The sequence below is a fragment of the Pinus tabuliformis genome, chromosome 8 (assembly GCF_031772625.1).
Source record: "Pinus tabuliformis cultivar Carrire ecotype Pingquan chromosome 8, CPIR1, whole genome shotgun sequence".
Taxonomy (NCBI): domain Eukaryota; kingdom Viridiplantae; phylum Streptophyta; class Pinopsida; order Pinales; family Pinaceae; genus Pinus; species Pinus tabuliformis.
This window is the reverse complement of record NC_142294.1, coordinates 509,221,308-509,242,088: the sequence shown is the minus strand read 5'-3', so window position 1 is coordinate 509,242,088 and position 20,781 is coordinate 509,221,308. Positions and strand designations below refer to the sequence as shown.

Here is a 20,781-nt window from a genome sequence, read left to right as displayed (position 1 = left end):
CCCACGTATATGGATTGGTAATGAGCCCCCCAAGCCCCCTTTGACTTCCCTCTCTTGTTGCATCATAGCCCCACCTCCCTTTCTTTGTCCTTCCTCTTCTATAGCCTATGATGTATTTTATTAAAATTCAATGTTCAGTTACAAATTACATTTGTCTGGCTTATATCCATTCAGCATGTATACATCTACATTACTGGTCTAGGGATCAAAAATGGGGAATTACACCCTGCAAGGTTTTCGTTAGGAAGAAAAGGTAGGGATCTTACTCTTGTGTTTTAGACAAGCTGAGTCTTTGGGGAATTGACTCCTGTAAGTTCATTGTCACGTAAAGAATCTTCTATTTTAACAGATATTTGTTTTTATTATGTTGTTGATTCTTGCTTCTTCCTCATTTTCTTTATTGGCTACATGATCATGTTTTTGTTTGTTAAGCTCATTGTTCATTTCATAATATGGCTTCAACATTTTAAATATCCTGGTATATATATTCTTGAAGTAAATTCGCTGCTGTTTGGAGAGAAATATACAGTTTCTGAATACTTAATTAATTTCGCACTTAATAAACATGAGATTGAAACACTTTTCCCAGCAAAAAGGAACTACAATATACAAGAGCAGAGGGAACAAACCTTTAAGTCGACCTCTGATCTATTCTGCTTTAGTAGGTACAGAATTGCAAACAGATCATCTGTATCCATATCTGTGTCTAGAAGGATTTGCTTTGGCAATGCATGCAAGCCACATTTATAAAGGCTCAAAGAAGCCAGAATAAACATGGCATTTAAAAGTGCAATGACAGACGCCATACACTCCTCTCTATCGGTGCTTATTTCAAGATTCCTTCCAGAAAATTTTTATATACTTTCACCTTGTAAGATCTTCCAAATCTGATTTATCAGCTATCTCTACCATTTGCATTGGACAGTCAAAGCTGCTAGTGCGTGATGAACATATGCTTCCTAGGATATTTGGCTGACAGGAGTTTGGCGGTGAATAATTTATACAACATACAAGATGTAAGTGCCTGCATTAACATAAAATAAAAGAGTGATTAAATTCAATGGAAAAGCTGCATAAATAACTCACCCACAGCACTTTTAGCTAAGAATGTTTCCTTGCATGCATGCACACTGATGACAGTTAATGAGTTGAATTATTCAGCAAGATGATTTGTCCTTAATTACACAAACAGTCCAATTCCAGTAGGTTACAGAATTTTTATTTTCCATTGTGCAAGATTTCGAGTTGCATGTTCAATTTTTGGAAGGTGCGCAGACTCGCTGGAGCAGAAGCAATCACAATTAAGCTTTTAAACTGCGTCTGCACAGGTAAGAAAAGTTATATTGTGATGTCTTCTGAACATTAAAGGTAATGAGACGAGATAATCTATTGTTATTGGTATGAATAATGAAATTAATGATGATTTTTTTATGGTAGGAATGAATTAAAACAGGAAAATAGACAATCTAGTGTAAGTGGACTCGCGAGTCCAGTGTGATGCCATAGCTATGTCGTGATGTTGAAACCCAAGGGGATAGGATGGTTATGTCACAACAATAGGGGCCTCATGCCCCAAATTTACCATGTTGGCTAGGGCTGTGATCTAAAGTTGCCTTAAGTATTGTTGTCATTGATATAAATGAAGTATTTTCAAGTATAAATAAATGACAATTATGTTATAACATTAATGCCTTAAAATTCTTTGAGCCATAATATTTATGTAATTGTGTCATAGGATTGTATAAATAGTTGATAATATATATATATATATATATATATATATATATATATATATATATATATATATATATATATATTAGACTAGAGGAATCTGTAACTGGGCTGGTCATGTATTCACATGACACAAGGTTGATTCCAACAGCTACCACTATAAACCCTGGGTGAACCATACTGTCCCCAACACGTGGCCACAGGGAAGCCTCTGGAGGATTCGAACCCACATGATGGTGAAGAGCACATCCATTTACTTGGTGTGGCATAGGAGTCACCATTATTCAAAACCTCTTTGATAGCCCCAATTGACACCTTGGTGGAGAGGCTAAAGCCTACACACATAGAGCCATCTGTTGAGGAGGAGCCACACATGGATGAGATGTCGATAACTGTTGAGGTATCTAGAACTATGATTGAGTCTGCAGGTGATAGATACCCATGGCAATTTCATCAGTTCCAGACCGGCCTTCTAGCATTGAGAGAGAAGATCACCACAGTATGAGAGGCCATTCTATAGCAAAACGAGGACCTGGAGGGCATGAGAGTAGTTTGTGCCGAGTCAACGTCCAAACTGACTCACGTTGGGGAACAGTTGGATTCCCTAATGGTACCACTAGAGTGCACTTTAGAGCATCAAAGCAACCCTCTTCAGATATAGGTAGATGGGGCTTGTAGCGTCAGTAGTTTTCCTCTGCACCTTGGAGGAAGAGAGGCAAAACCACTTCGACATATTTTGTGTTGACCAAGCCAATGAGATGAGGCAATATGAGCGCTGCAAAGTGCAACATTCACCGAATCGATAGGTTGTCCTATGTATGAGAGTTTGTATATTCAATCCCTCTCTTGGGGTTGGATGGCGAGAGATTCTGAGTTGGTACCCGGTGCAGTGGGCTATGGAGATGGTAGTGGACCGACATGAAGCTCAGCAGGAGCTTTCATGCATTGGGGATACCGGAAGCCCAGACTAGCATTGGGATCCAAGTGGGACTACCTATCATTCCCCGAATATACCGGTTGACTACGACCATGGTGGTGTAGTTGGCCTAGTGGTTGAGCACACACATTCGATAGGGGATTTTTGGCCAGTACTAGCGACCAACCAATTTGTGGGAAGACTCCTTGGGTTGTCTTGGTATGACAGTTGTGCATGGGATCACACGACGATCATCATACTCTGGCGGGAGTTTGTCGGAGGAGGTGGCACTGATAGGCCACCTGACAATGCCTTGTATGGAGTTGGGGATTCTTCACATTTGTGTGGGGCATGAAAGACATGGAGGAGCAGAGCAGTGGTGGCATTGTTACTGGTACCTAGAGATTCAATTCTTGGGTCTCTCAAGGAGCATTTGGAGGGGAGATCCCCTCCTCAGAAAGTATAGTGATGTGATGGTGGAGGCGATGATACAAGCCGGGTGCAGGCTGACGCATATGGATACAACTTCAAGCCATCACATCCAGGGATGGATAGGAGCATCTAGCATGGAGCAGTGGTCTGCAGATGGGCATATAGATGCATGGAGTTGTTTCATAGTATGTTGGACTGCATTGTGGAGTGGGAATGCCTCACATCGCATTGAGTACATGCGGGAAGTGACTGGTGTAGTGACACAGGTGGGACACAGGACAATACATGATGGTATAGTCGTAGTCGGGAGTATCAAATGGTGTACCGGGACAGGTTGCGTTGTACAGTGGCATGTCGAGGAGTGCGGCCATACTGGGTGGTATGTAGTGGCAAATGATGCGGCGCAGCGAGTGCTTGGAGCGTTGCCTCCCAAGAGACTTATGGACAGGGGCACTACGTGTACCATTGGATGTAGCCACCTAGGATCGATGAGGAAACTGTTGAACATCTGGGGACACCATGTTTGGTGGAGACGGGGCTTCGAGGGGGTTATCAGCAAATCCAGGATAGAGAGGGGGTCGCCCATAGAATTACTGTTGAGCATTCCAGCGGACTCTTGATCATATACATCCTCCTCTGGTGTTGTTTACAATTGCAGAGTGTTTGTTTGTTGCCCCTTGACACTCTCCATTCAGGCAACAGGGCTTGGGAGGCTCACCCTAGGAAGTTGGATGAGACACCTCGTGTCATGAGCTGGGAGGAGACTCTCTAGTTGAGACACTTGGTAGGTGCACGAGTTGACGAATACAGGCTTAGGGATGGCATGGTTGATTGTCAAGGTAGCATATGTTCCACCCCTAGGCTCACACTTGGAGAGGTGACCAAGAGGGAGTTACATGGTGCTTTTTCAATTGGACAACTCAAGGTGTTAGGTGAGCATGAATTGCGGAGGACGGTAGTCCTCGTCAGTAAGATGATGCCTAGGCTTCCGGCAGTACCCGGGCACATCATCAGGAGCTGGGATAGAAGATCTTGCTATGTGATTTGGCAGACACAAAGCAACTAGATATTTGCGGCATAGGTTCTTGATGCTTGGTGCCTACCTATTGGATACCTACAGGAGACAGAGATCGGGCACAAAGGGGTCCCAACAGTAGGCAAAGAGTATTTTGGGTTGTGGACCTCTAGTTTGGTTATGGGATCCAGGGATCCAGTGGATTGATGGGATACTCCACTCCTCAGTGAGCCTGGTTAGAATAACAAGCAAACTGATTCATTCACAGGTAGACACATGGGGAGTCACCAAATCCCTCACCATAGGGCGAGGTAGATTGTTGCTCAGGATTGGGGCCAGCCATGGGGCGATAGGCGTTGGCACTATTGATGCGCTTTGGCAGGTTGGGCCTAACCTTGATCATCGCATACATTGTGACCGAGAGTTATGCGAGAGGAAGTTATGGTATGAGCATGCTAGACAATTAATGATGACCAAAGTGTCACGGGGTCAACAAGATAGTTTCTTGCTACGCTGGGCAAGGAGCACTAGCATCACAATACTTAACGGTTCATCTACCCAGAGGGATGAGTTGGCCTCTACAGGAGATGGTGATCCAGATTTTCCACAGGGTTTCCCTGATTCACTAATGGCGTGGGAGACTTCATCAGCATGGCAAGATGGCCGGCAAGAGGATTTCAAGAGTAGCTCATGTAAGAGAGGCTTCATTCGCATGGGGATTGAGTTATATCTTTAGGGGCCCACAATCAGAGTGCATGGGGTGGACTATTCGATAGGGCAACTTCATGAGGAGTTGGACGGAGTTATACATTGTCAGGATGCTCTATCTAGCAAGATAATGAGTGGAGCAAGGGGTGCTCCACATTGATTAGGTTGGCTTGGGATCCTGGTATCAAGGGACTCCTTCACTATAGGATAGTACAATGATCAGGGACGATCCAATGGAATATTTGGGACTCTGGTGAATTTTGCAGCAACAATGGGGATCGACCATAAGAGAGGGCGCTTGTTCAGGCACTGCTTGAGGACAAGCAATTTTTGGTGCATTGGAGGAGCTTGCTAGATGAGTATGCTACTTGGGAGGGCGAGTACATACTTGAGCATCCAACACTTAAGTTGCTTGGGGACAAGCAACATTTGGGAGCGAAGGACTGTCATGTCCCTTCCTAAATTAATTTGGAACAAGACTAATTATTGCATTTTGGGGCCAATTTTGGAGATAGTGGGGCCCATTCGATTTTATTAGGAGAAGTTATTTTGTTGTGGTTAAGTTCTACGTGGGGGCCACCCACACTAGAGAATACGCACTCCCTAGTTCGAATTGCTTGGAGGGGAAAAGTCAATGGTTAAGTGACAGCCCACGATGGAGGGAAAAATTGGAGGGAAATGTGCTCCATGAAATCTTTATAAGGTAGGCAGCTCTCCTCGTTTCATGATCTTTGGAATATCGAATTTCTCTTTGGTTTCTCAAGTTGCTTAGCTGAGTCACTTGCGTTTAGCAAGAGTTCTTCAAGCGAAGAGCTCACCCTTTCTTCGGGGGACTTCGAGTGCCACCCTAGAGAGGTTTATCTTCATTCTTCCATAGGAGGATTTCATTGTGGTTTTGTTAAAATTGGCAACTAAGGACAAACTCCATGTGGGTCATCTTATTTATGGAAGCTGATATTTTTCTTGGATCCCTCTCATCGAGAGGTGTAGGATTGATCTAAAGGTCATCCGATTCCAATAAGTATTCATGGAGATATGAATTTATTAGTGTTATGGGACAATTCGTCAAGGTCGGCCAACAACCAAATAAACCCCACTTTTGCTCAACGTTTTAATATAAATAAAGGAGGACTTCAAGTCATTTAACACTCATCTCTTGTGATCTCACTCTCCACTTGTTTTGGGTTTTTGGTGGAAGAGGAGGTCTAGAGGAGATGCCTTCTACGCAGCCCTAAAGAAGGGTCATCTAGGAGAGCCCTAGCCACAGACTTGTAGGAGATCTGGCCGCAGATCTAAGAGGCCCTAATTCGCAGCTAGAAGAGCCCTAATCCACAGCTAAAGGGAGCCCTAATCCACAGCTAGAAGGAGCCCTAATCCGCAGCTAGAAGAGCCCTAATCCGCAGCTAAAGGGAGCCCTAATCCGCAACAAAGGGAAGGCCCTAACCAACAACTAGAGGAGGCCCTACGCTGCCCTACCTAAGGGTGATATGGATATACCCTAGCCGCAGCAACCTAGACTCTGGACAACGTGGGAAAACAGGGATCCGAAGTCTGCTATAGGAGGCCGAGTGGTTGAGATAAGTGCGGATAGTCTTAGGGCTGGAGCAGTGATATAATCAAGATCCGAGTTTGTTGTGAAGAGGGCCGAGAAGCCTGACTATTAGGCCAAGTTCCTAAGGGTCAAACACGTTTCTGTTTGGAATTTATTTTGGCACATTTTCGGAGGTTTGTTGCTACAACAATCTGTTGTGCTAGGCCACAAGCCATAGCACACAACTAGAGGCTGTGTGATGGTTGCCAAGGGTGGACAACACCCTAAGAAAGAAGCATGGGTGAGGAGGAGACCTATGAGGGTATGCTGCAACCCTTAAAGGGTTAGTTTGTTGACTGTGGGATGAAACTGCCACTGCAAGTGCCCTAATTAGGTGTGCAGCAAACAGTTGTGCAAACAAATGACAGCATGGTCTAGTTGGACTATTTGGGCATGTTGGTGTAGCTAGACATATTATGGGACAACAGCTAGTACAACATAGTGCTATCAGCATACAATGATGAGTAGAAATGCAACATAATATAAAAAGGGTGCAACGTTATGTATGATGCAGCTACATGATTGAATGCAGTGATGATGAGTGCAACATAGAGTGCAGATCCGTGATGAGAACGGCCCAGTGATTGGAGAAGCACAGTGACAGGAGCAACAACATGAAGTGCATAACATGGTCATTAGGTCCAACACTGTGATGATGAGTGCAGCATGGTGCAGCACGGTGAGGTGCAACACATGGACGAGATGTAGCACAATGATAGGTGAAGGAGTCACCTTGGAGAATCAGTTGAAGCAGCATGTCTTCAACTGATCTCATGTAGAGATGATCTATTCTCTTATCTAGAAAGTCAAAGTGTTGACTTCTGTTGTAAATGTACTATCTCTCTCTCTCTGCTAAACTATTGAAGATCATATAAGAAGAATTGATCAAGGGTTTCCCCACATTGGGGTTTGTCCCTAGCTAGTGCCACATCTTGTGTCCTCTTGTCTTGGCTTGTCTTCTGCAATTTATGTTTATGTTCTATATGCAATTTACTTTAATGCTGATGTTATTGTTAATTTGGAAAAGATATTGAGCTAACTATGAAAATTGAAATAAATTGCTCTAAGCATAGAACATACCTAAACTTAACAGGTTTCTAGCAGTGGCATCCATCTCTAGGTGGTGCGTATTTCTGGAGGATGTAATGGAGGGAGGCTGAGTTTGTTTGTGGCATCTTATGGAGGAGTTTTGGTCAGGAGAATTTTTGGAGAGGAGACATAGGAGTTTTGCTACCATTTTGGAGAGCTTTTGAGCTAGAGGAGAGTGCTCCCATTCAGTGTGACTTTCGCACTTCTTGGGCCAGCGCAGAGGCAACATTTTGTGCTCACATGGGAGGTGGAGACTCAGCAATTGAGGATGATCCTTGTTGGGAGAGATAAGGAAAGCGTTAGTGGAAGTGATTTCTACTTTTCCAGAGTGTTTGAAGAAGATTTTGTTGGTGTATTGGCAGACAGTGTCCTTCAGCAGTTTTGGAGGGCGTAGGGCCTTTGGGGGTCGATTTTGGAAGGTCAAAATTTAGCCAAACCATTTCTGGGTTTTTCTGGGTTTTGTGAGAGGAGTTTGTGGTTAAGATTTCAAAATTTTCTAGGTGATATTTGGGTATGAAATCCTCATTCTTATAACAGGGCGAATTGCTAGTAGTTGGGGAATTTGCACCATTTTACGGGTTTGACTTTGGCTTGGAGATAGGCCAAACCCTTTCTGAGTTTTTCTATGTTTTTGACAAGGATCTCGGATATAAAGTTTCAGCATTTTCTGAGCACCGAAGAGGGGGTTTCTTGCAATTCCTTTCCAGCTAGGAGTAGTTTCTGGGGATAGCGTAGAGCATTAGAGGAGCAGTCATTTCTAGCTTCAAGATTATTGTTTTGTCACCTGGGTCCTGTCAAGCTTTCCCTTGAGGCAAGCCCAGGTGCATTTCTAAATATTATTGTACTTACTCCATTTCATTAATGAAATGGCTCTATTGGTTCTCACTTTTGGAGTTTTAATGAGCATTTGCTGACTGTTTTAAATTTTTGTGTCACAAATCGATTTTGTTTTGCATATCATCGTTTATTTAAGGTTGGAACATTACAGATTTCTTGAGGGCAAGCAATCTTGGGGCAGGAGGATTTGTAATGTTCTTTTATCTAGCATTCCTTATGGCATGGATAGGATGGACTTTCAAAATCGGGGGCAGACAGGTCATAGGTGCAGGTTGGCATCCTCAGCGAGCCCAGGGGTTTTTTGAGGGGTTTTGAGGAGTTTTTATGAGGTCCGATGGAATTCTCTTGGTATATTCCATCATCTGCACAATTTTCCTTCTGTTTCGTGGCATTCTAATAACTTTCAAAAAAACAGAGTTATTAATGGGTCTGACTCAAACAATTACACTTAAGGTGGCATTTCGGGAGAAATACTTGGCAGAACATCTTAGTATAATAGCTCGTTGGAACCGAAACGAGAATATCTACAAGATGGGATGATTAGAAGTGATTTCCAATGACCTAAGGAGGCATGGTGGCCAATTTACCCTTTTCCCACATTAAAAGGAATATTTTAATTGAAATAAAAGAGGGAAAAGTGCTCCATGATTAAAATAATAATAAAATAGGAGGTTCTAAAGGGGTCCATCAGATTTATAAAGAAGAGGAGGAGGCCATTAGAGGACATCTTGGATTTGATATTACTTCTTGTATGAGAGGTTGAGAACCTGGTTCTCTACTTCATTGGTAGCCCCAGGACGGAAACCCTCAGGTGTGCTAGTGGGTGTTGGACGAAAACCCAATACTCTTGAGGAGATTTCACTCAAAAATCTCACAGTGCTTCAGTGGAGTTTGGAGAGAGTAGTTCGCAACAGTCTTCTCACCAAGCCATCTACATCATTGCCAGAGCCATTCATCAGTTGGGTCAGAGATCTTTTTTTGGGTTTGCTCCGCTTGCTTAGCAAGCTCAGGTTCCACTATTCCTTCATGTTGATGTACTCTTTTCAGTGGATTAATAAAATGGCTCAGTGATTTTATTGGCATCTATTTGTGTATTATTCGCTGCTTGTATGTCTATTTACATTTATTTTGTTGTTCAAGTTTATTTCTGGTATCTACTGTTCAAATTCCCATTTGGGACATTACAATAGGCCATTTAGAGTTTTGATGCTTTTGTTTCATATGTGTATAGCATTCAATGTCATTTTTCTATATTCACTCTTACATACTATATACATGAACAAACTATGCATATTTGGTGTTTAATGGTTTAGATACATGAATATATTCTTTTATTATTAAGATTTACACATTTTATGTATATTTTAGTCAATTATTTGCTATATTCACTCTTACATACTATATATATGAACAAACTATGCATATTTGGTGTCTAATGGTTTAGATACATGAATATATTATTTTATTATTAAAATTTGCATATTTTATATATATTTTAGTCCATTATTTTAACCCAATTGTCTAGCCAGTCCCAAATTGCCCCTTGTCTAGTTCTGGTCCTCGTTTCGGTTTTGATAAAAATTTGGTACATACTAGCAAGTTATATTATGGAATGACCTTTCATCAACAAAATGTTTAGTTGAACCTTGCTATGACTTCTATTGACAAAACGGGGAATTATTGTCGTAGGGAAAATTAACATTGAAGCATAGAAGAGAAAATCATATGCTGCATTAAAGTGAGACAGAGGGTGAGCTCTGAGAGAAGCTGCAACAGATGGCATATTTTCTCTTTGAATTGATCACAAAGAGATTAGAATGTTCCATCATTCCTTTTGTAATGAGGGCTTCTCTTTGTGGATGACACTGGAGAAAGATTACTTCAATCGTGATCCCACAAGCCTGAACAAATCAACCACAGACTAAAGTTTGCCACACTGATGGATTAAAAAAAACTTCTTTTGCCAGCAAAAGACATGCTCACATATATGACAGAGAAAACAAAACAGATAAAGCTAGTTAATGACATTGATTATTTGGAAATTCCTCTGTTTTTTGTCTTGACCCAGGGGATTTGTACCTTGAATCTCATAGTTTACATAATACTTCATAACAAGGCGATTGCCAATTGAACTACCCATGGGCCTGATTCTCAGCAAGTCATTAAACCACACAAAATTGATAATAAAAATGCCAGAACAGCCACAGCAACACATCCATAAGAATGGAATTTATGAGAAAGAATGAAGATCCAGATCCAGAATGTAACATAGATTACAATTAATAACTTATCAAACATTTGGCCATTGAACCAGAATGGAGATGACTAAACAGAGATACATGGAAATGAGATTATGACGTCAACACACCTTTCATTCTTCTCCTGGATGTAAGGATGTCTTCTGTAATGTAGTGGGTACGAGGCTCCACTATACTGCAGGCCTGAAATATAGCCAGTCAGAATTGAGAGGACAAGCCTGGGTACAGGGGACCTTTCTGTTAGATCACAAATTAAGTAGTGAAGATGTGGGCCTTCATTAAGAAGTCTGTAGTAACGTAAATAATCAATTGGAAGTGCGTAATCACGTAACGAATCATTTGGTATCTGTGATTCTCCACTCCATTTTCTTTTTGTTGGGATTCCACGGGGATGTGGCCAATGACTGCCCTCACACACCCATGTTCTCATATTGCGTAAGATGAAAAAGTTAGGTGGAGAACTATTTTATTTTCACAGCTCACACGCAGGTCTTGACCCATCAATACGCACGTTTTATATGCATCTAACCATTTGTATAAATTTGCATCTTTGACTTTAAGAGTCTTTACTCAGCGGTTCATAGGAGGGCGGTCTCCTGGTTCATAGGAGGGCGGACATAGAGAGACTTGATTATATGATGTTTTGTTGATTGGATTTTTGGGTTTTAAAGAGAAAGCTGATGTTTTGTTGATCGGATATTTGGGTTTTTATATGAATGTAATTAATTTTTTTTTCAGTTTATGATTGTTTTGGTTTCATGATTGTCATTAGAAAATTTTCAATTTATATCAGAAATTGGAGAATTAGGTATGATGTTTTGTTGATTGGATATTTGGGTCCCTTGGATCGTTTTAGTGAGGTGAATGTCATTAAAAATCTTTTAATTCATATCAGAAATTGGAAAATTAAGTTGAGATAGATTTATATGTGAATTATAGATTAGTTGACTTGTGTGTAATTTAAAATATTCCATTTCAATTCATATTAAATTGGAAAATTAGGTTGAGATAAATTTATATATGTATATAGATTATTTGACTTTTGTAAAAATCTCTATCATGTTTTAAATTAAATATTATGAAAAGATTAAAAATAGAAAATAAATTGGAAAAACTAAAAACCAGACATGTCCAAATTAGACCAACTTTCACATAATCATAATAATAAATATGTCCAAACCAGACCAACCTTCACATAATCCTAATAAATAATAAATATCTCATGGTATCTCATTGTGAATTGATTATTAAAAAAACAGTGAGGAATTTGTCTTATTGTTTACAATCAATACTTTATTGTATTGTCTAAATTCAAGACACGTATCTCTGCAGAGCATGTTTCAAACCGAATCCAGCACAACACATTTTAAACAGGGAGTCCAAGTGCATTATAACCATCAATTACTTGCAAGAATGAAAATGGAAAGTCAGAGTTTAGAACCACTTGGCTGAATTATGGAGCATCCCATTCTGTCAGTTTATGTTTTAGAAAACGTTATCTGTTGGAATATAGAATCATGTGTAGCACATTTTTCATTACGGAGCATCCCATTCTAACTTCTGCCGATTTCTGTTTAAAAAATGTTTATTCTTTCGTTAATGGAGTTTTAAAACGTTTCTTAGGAGCCCACTCGCACAGGTTCGTTAAAGTATCAATCAAATATTATATCCGGAAGCTCCACCTATTTCAGCATAAATTATTAAAACCGTTAATGAAGTATATTTGGGGGATGTTATTCTAGAATATTTTTCTATATATTGTTTAATTTTATTTATTAGTATAATAGTTTAGATGAATCTATATGAATATTAAAATTTAATTATGCTATGTTAAATTTAAGTGGGAAAATAATTTTATTTTAGTATAGATTATTAATATTATTAATTGAGGATGTTATTTGTAATATTGTTTAATTTTATTTATCAGTATAATAGTTAAAGTGAATCTCCATTTAAAAAATAAAAATTATTATATTTCTTTAAAATTTGAGTGGGATATTGTTTAATTTTATTTATTAGTATAATAGTTAAAATGAATCTATATAAAAAAAGTAAAATTGATTATGGGAAAATAAATTATGGGATGAACATAAGAGGAGAAAAAAATTAAATTATGGGATGAACATAAGAGGAGAAAAAAATTATGTTAATGTTGTAATAAAATTTACATATATAATTTAAATATATTTTAAACATTTTTTATAAGTAAATATTTAATTATTTTTTATATAAATACATGTTTTTTTAATTAATAAATATGTAATCTAAATATATTTTTAATATTTTTAGTAAGTAAATATTATTTAGTTTTGATTTTTTGATTTTTAAATTTAAGTGGGAAAATAATTTTATTTTAGTATAAATTATTAAAATTATTAATTGAGGATGTTATTTTATTAATTGAGGGTGGTGCGGTCTTATCTGTGGTGCGGTTATATATTAAACAGTAGCTCGGAGAGGTTATATATAACAGTCTCGCATATATAAAACAGTCTCTCGGTTATATAAAACAGTCTCGCAGATATTGAACGGTGCGGTTATATATTGAATGGTATCTCGCATATATTGAACGGTGCGGTTATATTAAATGGTCTCTCGCATATATTGAACAGCTCGGTGGTGCGGTCTTATCTGTGGTGCGGTTATATATTAAACAGTTCGGTTATATTGAACGGTGCGGTTATATATTGAATGGTCTCTCGCATATATTGAACGGTGCGGTTATATTAAATGGTCTCTCGCATATATTGAACGGTGCGGTTATATAGTGAACGTCTCGCATATATTATAAATGGTCTCTCGCATATAAACAGTGCAGTCTTCATATATAAATGGTCTCTCGCATATATAAACAGTGTGAACTCTCGCATATATAAACAGCTCGGTGCGGTTATATATTGAACGTTTTCTCTTCGGATCTTTTCTCTTCTGAACGGGTTCGGTTGTATAATCAGTGCGGATATATATTGAACGATTCTCTTAAATCCTCGTATCCGATGATTTTGGCATATATAAATCCGAAGCTCGGTACCCTCGTTCCGGTTTTAAGGCTCTGGTTTTTGAAATATATATAAACCCTCGCATTCGGTGATCTTGGTTCGCATATATAATTTGAGCTCTCGGTGATCTTGGTTCTAGGGCTCGCATTTATAAACGCATTTGGTGATCTCGGTTTTAAAGCTCGCATACATAAATCCAAAGCTTGGAGATCTTGGCTCGCACATCAGGTTTGGATATCAGGTGCACACATTCCTTATCTTTTTCTTTTCTAATACATATTTGCTCATATAATTTCAAGTATGAATATTTCACCACAGTTACCAAAGATTACCAAGGGCAGACCTAGCACAGTTACTCTACAAGGCCTCTATGAGTATATAGAGTCTTTAGAGAAACGTAGAGAAGAAAGAGAAGCCAAGTTACAAAAAGATTTAGAAGACGTGCTAGAAAATAAATTTGCATCTCTTGAAAACACGATCCAAAAACAAATAGAAAATAAAATAGAACTACTGGAGAATAAAATGGAGGCAATGGAGACTAGATTGCATGTTATAGAAAAACAAAACCAAGATACTAACCAACCATCCCAGCAAGGAGACGTTGATACCTTAGAGGGTCTTAAAATGAAAGACATGATTAAAGAATTAGAAGAAAAAGTTAATAGCCGCCTCACCTTAAATAGTGTGGTAGATAAGTTAGATATTAAACCAATTAAAGACGAAATGAAAAAATTAATAGAATTAGACCACGAACGTAACAAAAGGACCTTAAACCTTATAATCTTCGGTTTAAAAGAGGAAGAAGATGAGGATACTTTAGCCTTAGACCAGACAGAATTACATAATAGATTACAAATTGAAACAATGTGACTCACAGAAGCAACAAGGTTGGGGAAATTAACCGAGAATAAAGGAAGATTAATCCGCATAAAGGTGAGCTCTACTGATCATAAGCACAACATACTTAGTAAAACCTCAAGTCTAAAAGGAACGAGAATATTCATAAATGAAGATCTCATTCCAGAAGATCAAGCAGAATTAAGAAAGGAGGTTCAAAAGGTAAAAGAAGCTAGAAAGGAAGGAAAATGGGCAATAATCAGAAATAGAAAAGCCTTTATTCGAGACAAAAACCAAAAAGATAGTAATCAATAGCAATTAAACATGCTCCGGATCCTTTCTTGGAACTGTCGGGGCTTCCCATGGAACAAAGGCCCCAAGCTAAGTTGGATTTCAAATGATGTTGATATTATTTTGCTTGTTGAAACTTGGGAGCACGAAGAATCTAAGGTCCCTAACATAGATGGCTTTACGCTATGGTCTACATGGAACAAGCGATCCTCCCGTAGAGGCATTGGGAGAATAGCTTGTTACATTAAGAAGAACATCTCCCCCTATGTTAGGATTTATAAAAACGACCCTTACAACCAATTTAGTTGGATAGAGATCAGAGACATTAATAATAAAAAGTCCTACATAGCAATATGTTATTTCCCCCCCATTAATTCTAACTTCTATAAGAAGAAGAATCTAGATAAAACTAACCCTTACAATAGTTTAGAGAATGATATTTCTAGCCTAAGGAATGATGGTAATATCCTTTTAATAGGTGACTTCAATGCTCGAACTTCAAACAACCAAGCTATTATTTTAAGCAATCGTTCCAACCCTAATCCTCTTTGGTTAGACGAAGACCCTACCCTGGCTAGTAGGTACAAAAGGAGCTCTGAAGACCTCGGGGAAAATTTGTTTGGGTTAGAGCTAGTCAAGCTCTGTAGTGCTCAGGATCTCATAATTTGCAACGGTCTAAAAAAGTGGCCCAATTCCAGCAAGATGACCTGCATCCATGGACTTGGTAGCAGCGTGGTAGACTACGTTATTTCCGATCTTCCATTATATAACGAAATGATAAACTTTGACATCTTAAACGACCACGAGCCTAACTCCGATCATAGGCCTTTACTTATAACCCTCAATTTTGTCATGCATAGAGTTCCCATAGAAAATAATACTTACAACCAAAAGAACTTAATATTTGATAAAAATAAAAAGGATCTCTTTCTAAATGAATTAAAAACTAATTTGCCTCCTTTATCTAGTATAGACAACATAGAAGACCTATATCATAATTTTACTACAACCCTCTCATATTATATTAAAAAGTTCTCAATTGAAGTCTCAAATAATAAAAGAAATAGCAAAACAATTACTGGTATGACAAAGATTGTAAAAATGCGAGGAGAGCAATTAAGGAAGCTGTTGATGATTCTCTTAAAATGGACAAGATAAGAATATACAAAGCCCTAATTAAAAGGAAAAAGAGGCAGTACATTCGTCAAAGACAGGAGAATCTCTTACACCTCTCTAAGGTAGCTCCTAAGAAATTTTGGAGGCAGATTCTGACTAGGAAGACTAAGGATAATAATAAAATTACTCTTCACGATTGGAATTCTTATCTTAAAAAGCTTTATGAATCTCCTAATGTCATGGATAATTTGGAAACCCTGCTCACAACGAAAGAAGTCTTCTCTTTAGAAGACATTAAGTTTGGGGTTAATCGCCTCGCGAATGGGAAATCTAAGGACATTGAAGGTTACCAGGCAGAAATCTTAAAAATTGGAGGCCATGTCCTCATCCCCCACATCCACAAGCTTTTCAATCAAGTTGTTAAGCAAGGGTTCCCTAAACCTTGGACTGAGAGCCTCATTATCCCTATTTTTAAAAGTGGAGATACAAATAACCCCTCTAATTATCGGACAATTATGATCAGCCCTCTCTTAGCCAAGTTGTATGGTAGTATTCTGGAAAAAAGGTTAAGCATATGGCTTGAAAGTGAAGGTAAGCGGGCTAAAGGCCAAGCAGGTTTCAGAAGACATCACTCAACAACAGACCACCTTGTTACGCTTAGGATCATTGCGGAGGAATGTCGTAATGATAAATCCAATTTATTTTGCTGCTTTGTAGACTTTAGAAAGGCTTTCGATACGGTTCCTAGATACAACCTTTGGAATAGGTTAGAAGAGCTCAAGGTTCCTCTTGAGTTGAGGGCTGCTGCTATAAGGCTATACGAGAATGTAATTGCCAAGCTAAAGAACAATGAGGGGTGGTCAAAAGATATTAAGTGTAACATCGGAGTTAAACAAGGTTGCCCCCTCTCCCCTACCCTATTTGGCATTTACATCGATAAGCTCGAAGGTTATTTAGAAGAAGCAGGATGTGGTGGCACAATCTTAGCTGGGATAGTCGTTATCCTTCTTCTCTATGCTGACGATATTGTTCTTTTGGCAAGGTGCCCTTCTGATCTTGATAAGCAACTCAAGCTTCTTAAGGATTTATGCTCTACCATGAGTATGACTGTTAACACTGACAAAACAAAAGTTATGATTATCAAATCCAAGAAGGACACTTGCGCTAATTTTATGTATGACAATAATAACTTGGAGGAAGTGTATTCTTACAAGTACCTAGGAATTGATATCCATCACAAGCTCAATTGGAACCATAGCATTGAGAAAAGGATCAATGGGGGATGGAAAGCTTATTTTGGTCTTGAAAATAATTGTAAAACAGCAAACCTCGTAATGTGGGATAAAAAGAAGTTCCTCTTTGAAACTTTAGTCACTCCTGTTATCTTATATGGCTGTGAAGTTTGGGGCTGCAGCATCTCCAGAGAATCATGGAGAAAGATTGAGCAAATCCAGAAGCGTTTTATAACTTATAACCTGAAAATTAAAAGTAATACACCCTATCCTATTCTCCTTATAGAAGCAGGTATTTCTCCTATTGAGAGCCTAGCTATGCTCAGGTTTCTGTTGTACAAGCACAAGCTCAATAACATAGACAATCATAGACTTCCTAAGCTAGCTTTAAATTCCAGCCAAAACCACCTAAGGCTTAACCGAGGATGGCATAAAGACACAAGGGCCTGGTTAAACTATTGGGAGATCAATGAGAATGATGCTTTGCAAAACATAAATAACATTAAAGAAGGTCATTAACCCCATCCTTGAAGATCAAAAGTATCTCTCTATTTTAACTAGCCCAAAGAAGAAAATTAATATAGCAAAGATTAGAACGAATTCTCATGAGCTCCATAGTGAAACAGGCCGTTGGGCAGTTCCTAAAACGCCATGGATGGAAAGGATCTGCCATATTTGTGAGAATAGGAGCATCGACGATCAAAACCACTTCCTCTTAGAGTGCCCTGCATACAACCACATTAGATCTCAATTTCACAACCTTTGTTACAATACTGACCTTCCTAGCCTTTTACAATGCCAAAATTATAGTGAACTCGGGAGGCTTCTCTCCAAGCTTTTTGAGCATAGGAATAAAATCTTAAATCAAAATAAATAATTTGTCTTTTTAGGTCCGATAGATCATTATTTGGTCTCAGCGGACGTTAACCATCATCATCATCATTTATAATATTGTTTAATTTTATTTATTAGTATAATAGTTAAAGTGAATCTCCATTAAAAAAATAAAAATTATTATATTTCTTCAAAATTTGAGTGGGATATTGTTTAATTTTATTTATTAGAATAATAGTTATAGTGAATCTATATATAAAAATTGATTATGCTCCCTCTAAAATTTAAGTGGGAAAATAAATTATGCGATCAACATATAAGAAGGAAAAAATTATGCTAATGTTGTAATAAAATTTAAATATATTTTTAACATTTTTTATAAGTAAATATTTAATTTTTTTATTATATAAATACATGTTTTTTTAATTAATATCATTAAGGTTTAAATATGTAATCTAAATACGTTTTTAATATTTTTAGTAAGTAAATATTATTTAGTTTTGATATAAATATTATGATTTTTCCAATAAATTTTAAAAGGTGAAGGTAAACCAAATAAAACCATCAAAATTATAATGTATTTCCAAAAAAACAAAATTGTAACTCATATGCAATGCTACAAGTTAAGATAAAGAATAAGAATAAGAAATTTAGAATCAAATCAAATAGGTTTTCTAATGTACAATACCTTAAAATATGTACGAGAACTTGATCAATATCTACATCTACTATTCAAGTGAGGATCTTCCAAGTCCAACTTTTAAGACAAAATTTAACTTTAAAATAAATTGTTTTAAGCCATAAACATTATTTTAATGTTGCAATAAGATTTAAATATTCAATCTAAATAAATTTTTAAAATCTTGAAGAAGAAAATATGATTTGTTTTTTATATGGGTACATGCCTCATCCTATAACTTTTGAAGACGAAAGTAAACCTAATAAAACCATCAAAGATACACTTTAATGCATTTTCCAAAAGGAGAGGAAAGTTGTAACTCATACACAATCCTACATGTTGAGATATGGATTGGGAATGGGTGATTTGAAATCAAATAAAAAATGTTTTCCAATGTAAAATGCCTTATAACACGTGGTAACTTGATCCATGTTTAGTGGGAGAATGAAGATTTACCAATGGCACTTAAAATGAAATGTATTAAAGACAAATTTTAAACCTTGAAAACTTTAAAGAAAAACTAATCCTCACTTCAAGTTTTTTTTATTGTTGTCATGACTAATAAAATTCTACAAGTGAAATAAATAAGGAAAAAATCACAATGAAAATTAAAACATAGTATGTGAGATTCCATTTTAACTAGGAAACCCTCCCATGCAAAATACTCTGAATTGTCATTACGAAGATGCTATAAGAGGATTACAAATACTACACTTAAATTATGGTCATGAACTAAATTGAATACATGAACATTGATAAATGAATAACCTTATAAAAATGCACAAAAGATCAAAGAATCCTCACGAGGGAGAAACTCTAGGATTTGTTAATATTCCACAAACTTTGAGAATAATGAGTACAATTGTGGTCTAAATCTTAATACAAAGAAGACTCACAAGCCTTAAATCACAACATTCAATGTTGGTTCTAAATGCCTCCTATATAGGTTGTCCGGAGTGTTGTGGAAACCACAAGCTTGGCATTTATAGAAATGCATTCCCTAATTTTCTTTTCAGATTGAGAAAAAAAACCTTACACTATAGTTAAGTAATAAAAAAACTTTCTCAACATTAGGCACAACCATTAAGGCTTATAACCTTCAATGTATAAACAAATCTCCAAAACATATTTGAATATCACTATCCAAGTTATTAAATGTTGCTCCAAAGTAGGTAGCAAAATGACCCCTCATGAAAAATCCTTTCACCTTCATCTCGACATCAATTAAAAAATGCACCACCAAAATGTCAAATGCTACCAAATAACTAACCAACCAAAAGAATTGATTTAGTTGCACTAAAAGAGGAATCATGTCAATTTATTTGATCATTGTATTGAATGCATTAACATGAAGGTTCCGTCCTTAAGATGCTAAATGTTGTATCCCAACAAAATAGAGAAATTTGGAAGCAACCTACTCAAAATGTTAACTACAAGCAATATTGATGCATCAACTTGAATGCTCAACACTTCCCCTCCATTAAATGCCTTGAAATAAATGAACCAACAATGCCCATCACATAATTTATTCAAAAGCAACAATTGAAACATCATTTTTAATTTTCCTCCCCTTCTTGTTCCTTACAATAAGTAGGATAGCATTCAACTTCTTCAAAAAAACATTCTATATTCATCATGAGAAATGGTATACCTACCAACAAAATAGATGAAACCATTTGTTCCCCAATTAACCATGCCATTTAATGTTAAATTGAAATTCATAACTATATAACTTATCATTTATTTTAGTATTTCTTGGGTGGAAAAGTTAAAGCCCAAGGCCTGTGGAGCCAATTTTAATATTTGTAAACCCTTTTTGAGGAAATAAATGGTTTATTTTAAGGCCAAAAACTTTATAAATGGAGTTTTCGACCTCTTCACATGTTTTTCACTTTGAGAGCTTCCAACAATGCAAAAATCACCTCAATCAGAGATTGAATGAGGAAGTTATGCCGCTTGCAAGTTGATTTATGTTGTTGACCACCATGGCACCATGTGGATGCTATGTTAGCTCCCATTACTCACACATGTGGAGTTAGTCACCTATGGAACTTTAGGAGGATTCTAGAGGGTCCAAAACCTAATCCTAATCAAGAGTTGAGGAGAGAAAAAACCCTTATGCTAACCCTAGATGACTATCATGACATGTTATATATTTGGTTGCCAGGAAAGGGGGGAGCTCCATTATTTTCATTTTATTATTATTACATAGTTGA

At 37.4% G+C, this 20,781-nt stretch overlaps 1 protein-coding gene and 1 long non-coding RNA gene across 2 annotated transcripts in view; one reads left to right on the top strand and one right to left on the bottom strand.

Annotated features, from left to right (window-relative positions):
- The window catches only part of LOC149236321 (nucleoside hydrolase 3-like), a 258,179-nt gene extending 247,042 nt beyond the window's left edge, over positions 1-11,137 (bottom strand). Inside the window, 2 exon segments of the mRNA XM_089368840.1 lie at positions 630-1,024; positions 10,688-11,137. Coding sequence (XP_089224966.1) covers positions 630-806 — 177 coding nt within the window. The 5' untranslated portion in view covers positions 807-1,024; positions 10,688-11,137.
- The window catches only part of LOC149236320 (uncharacterized), a 279,299-nt gene that overhangs the window by 247,759 nt on the left and 10,759 nt on the right, over positions 1-20,781 (top strand). Inside the window, exons 3-4 of the long non-coding RNA XR_016246216.1 lie at positions 926-1,016; positions 1,238-1,328. This is a non-coding gene — a long non-coding RNA (uncharacterized LOC149236320). The remainder of the gene's footprint in view (positions 1-925; positions 1,017-1,237; positions 1,329-20,781) is intronic.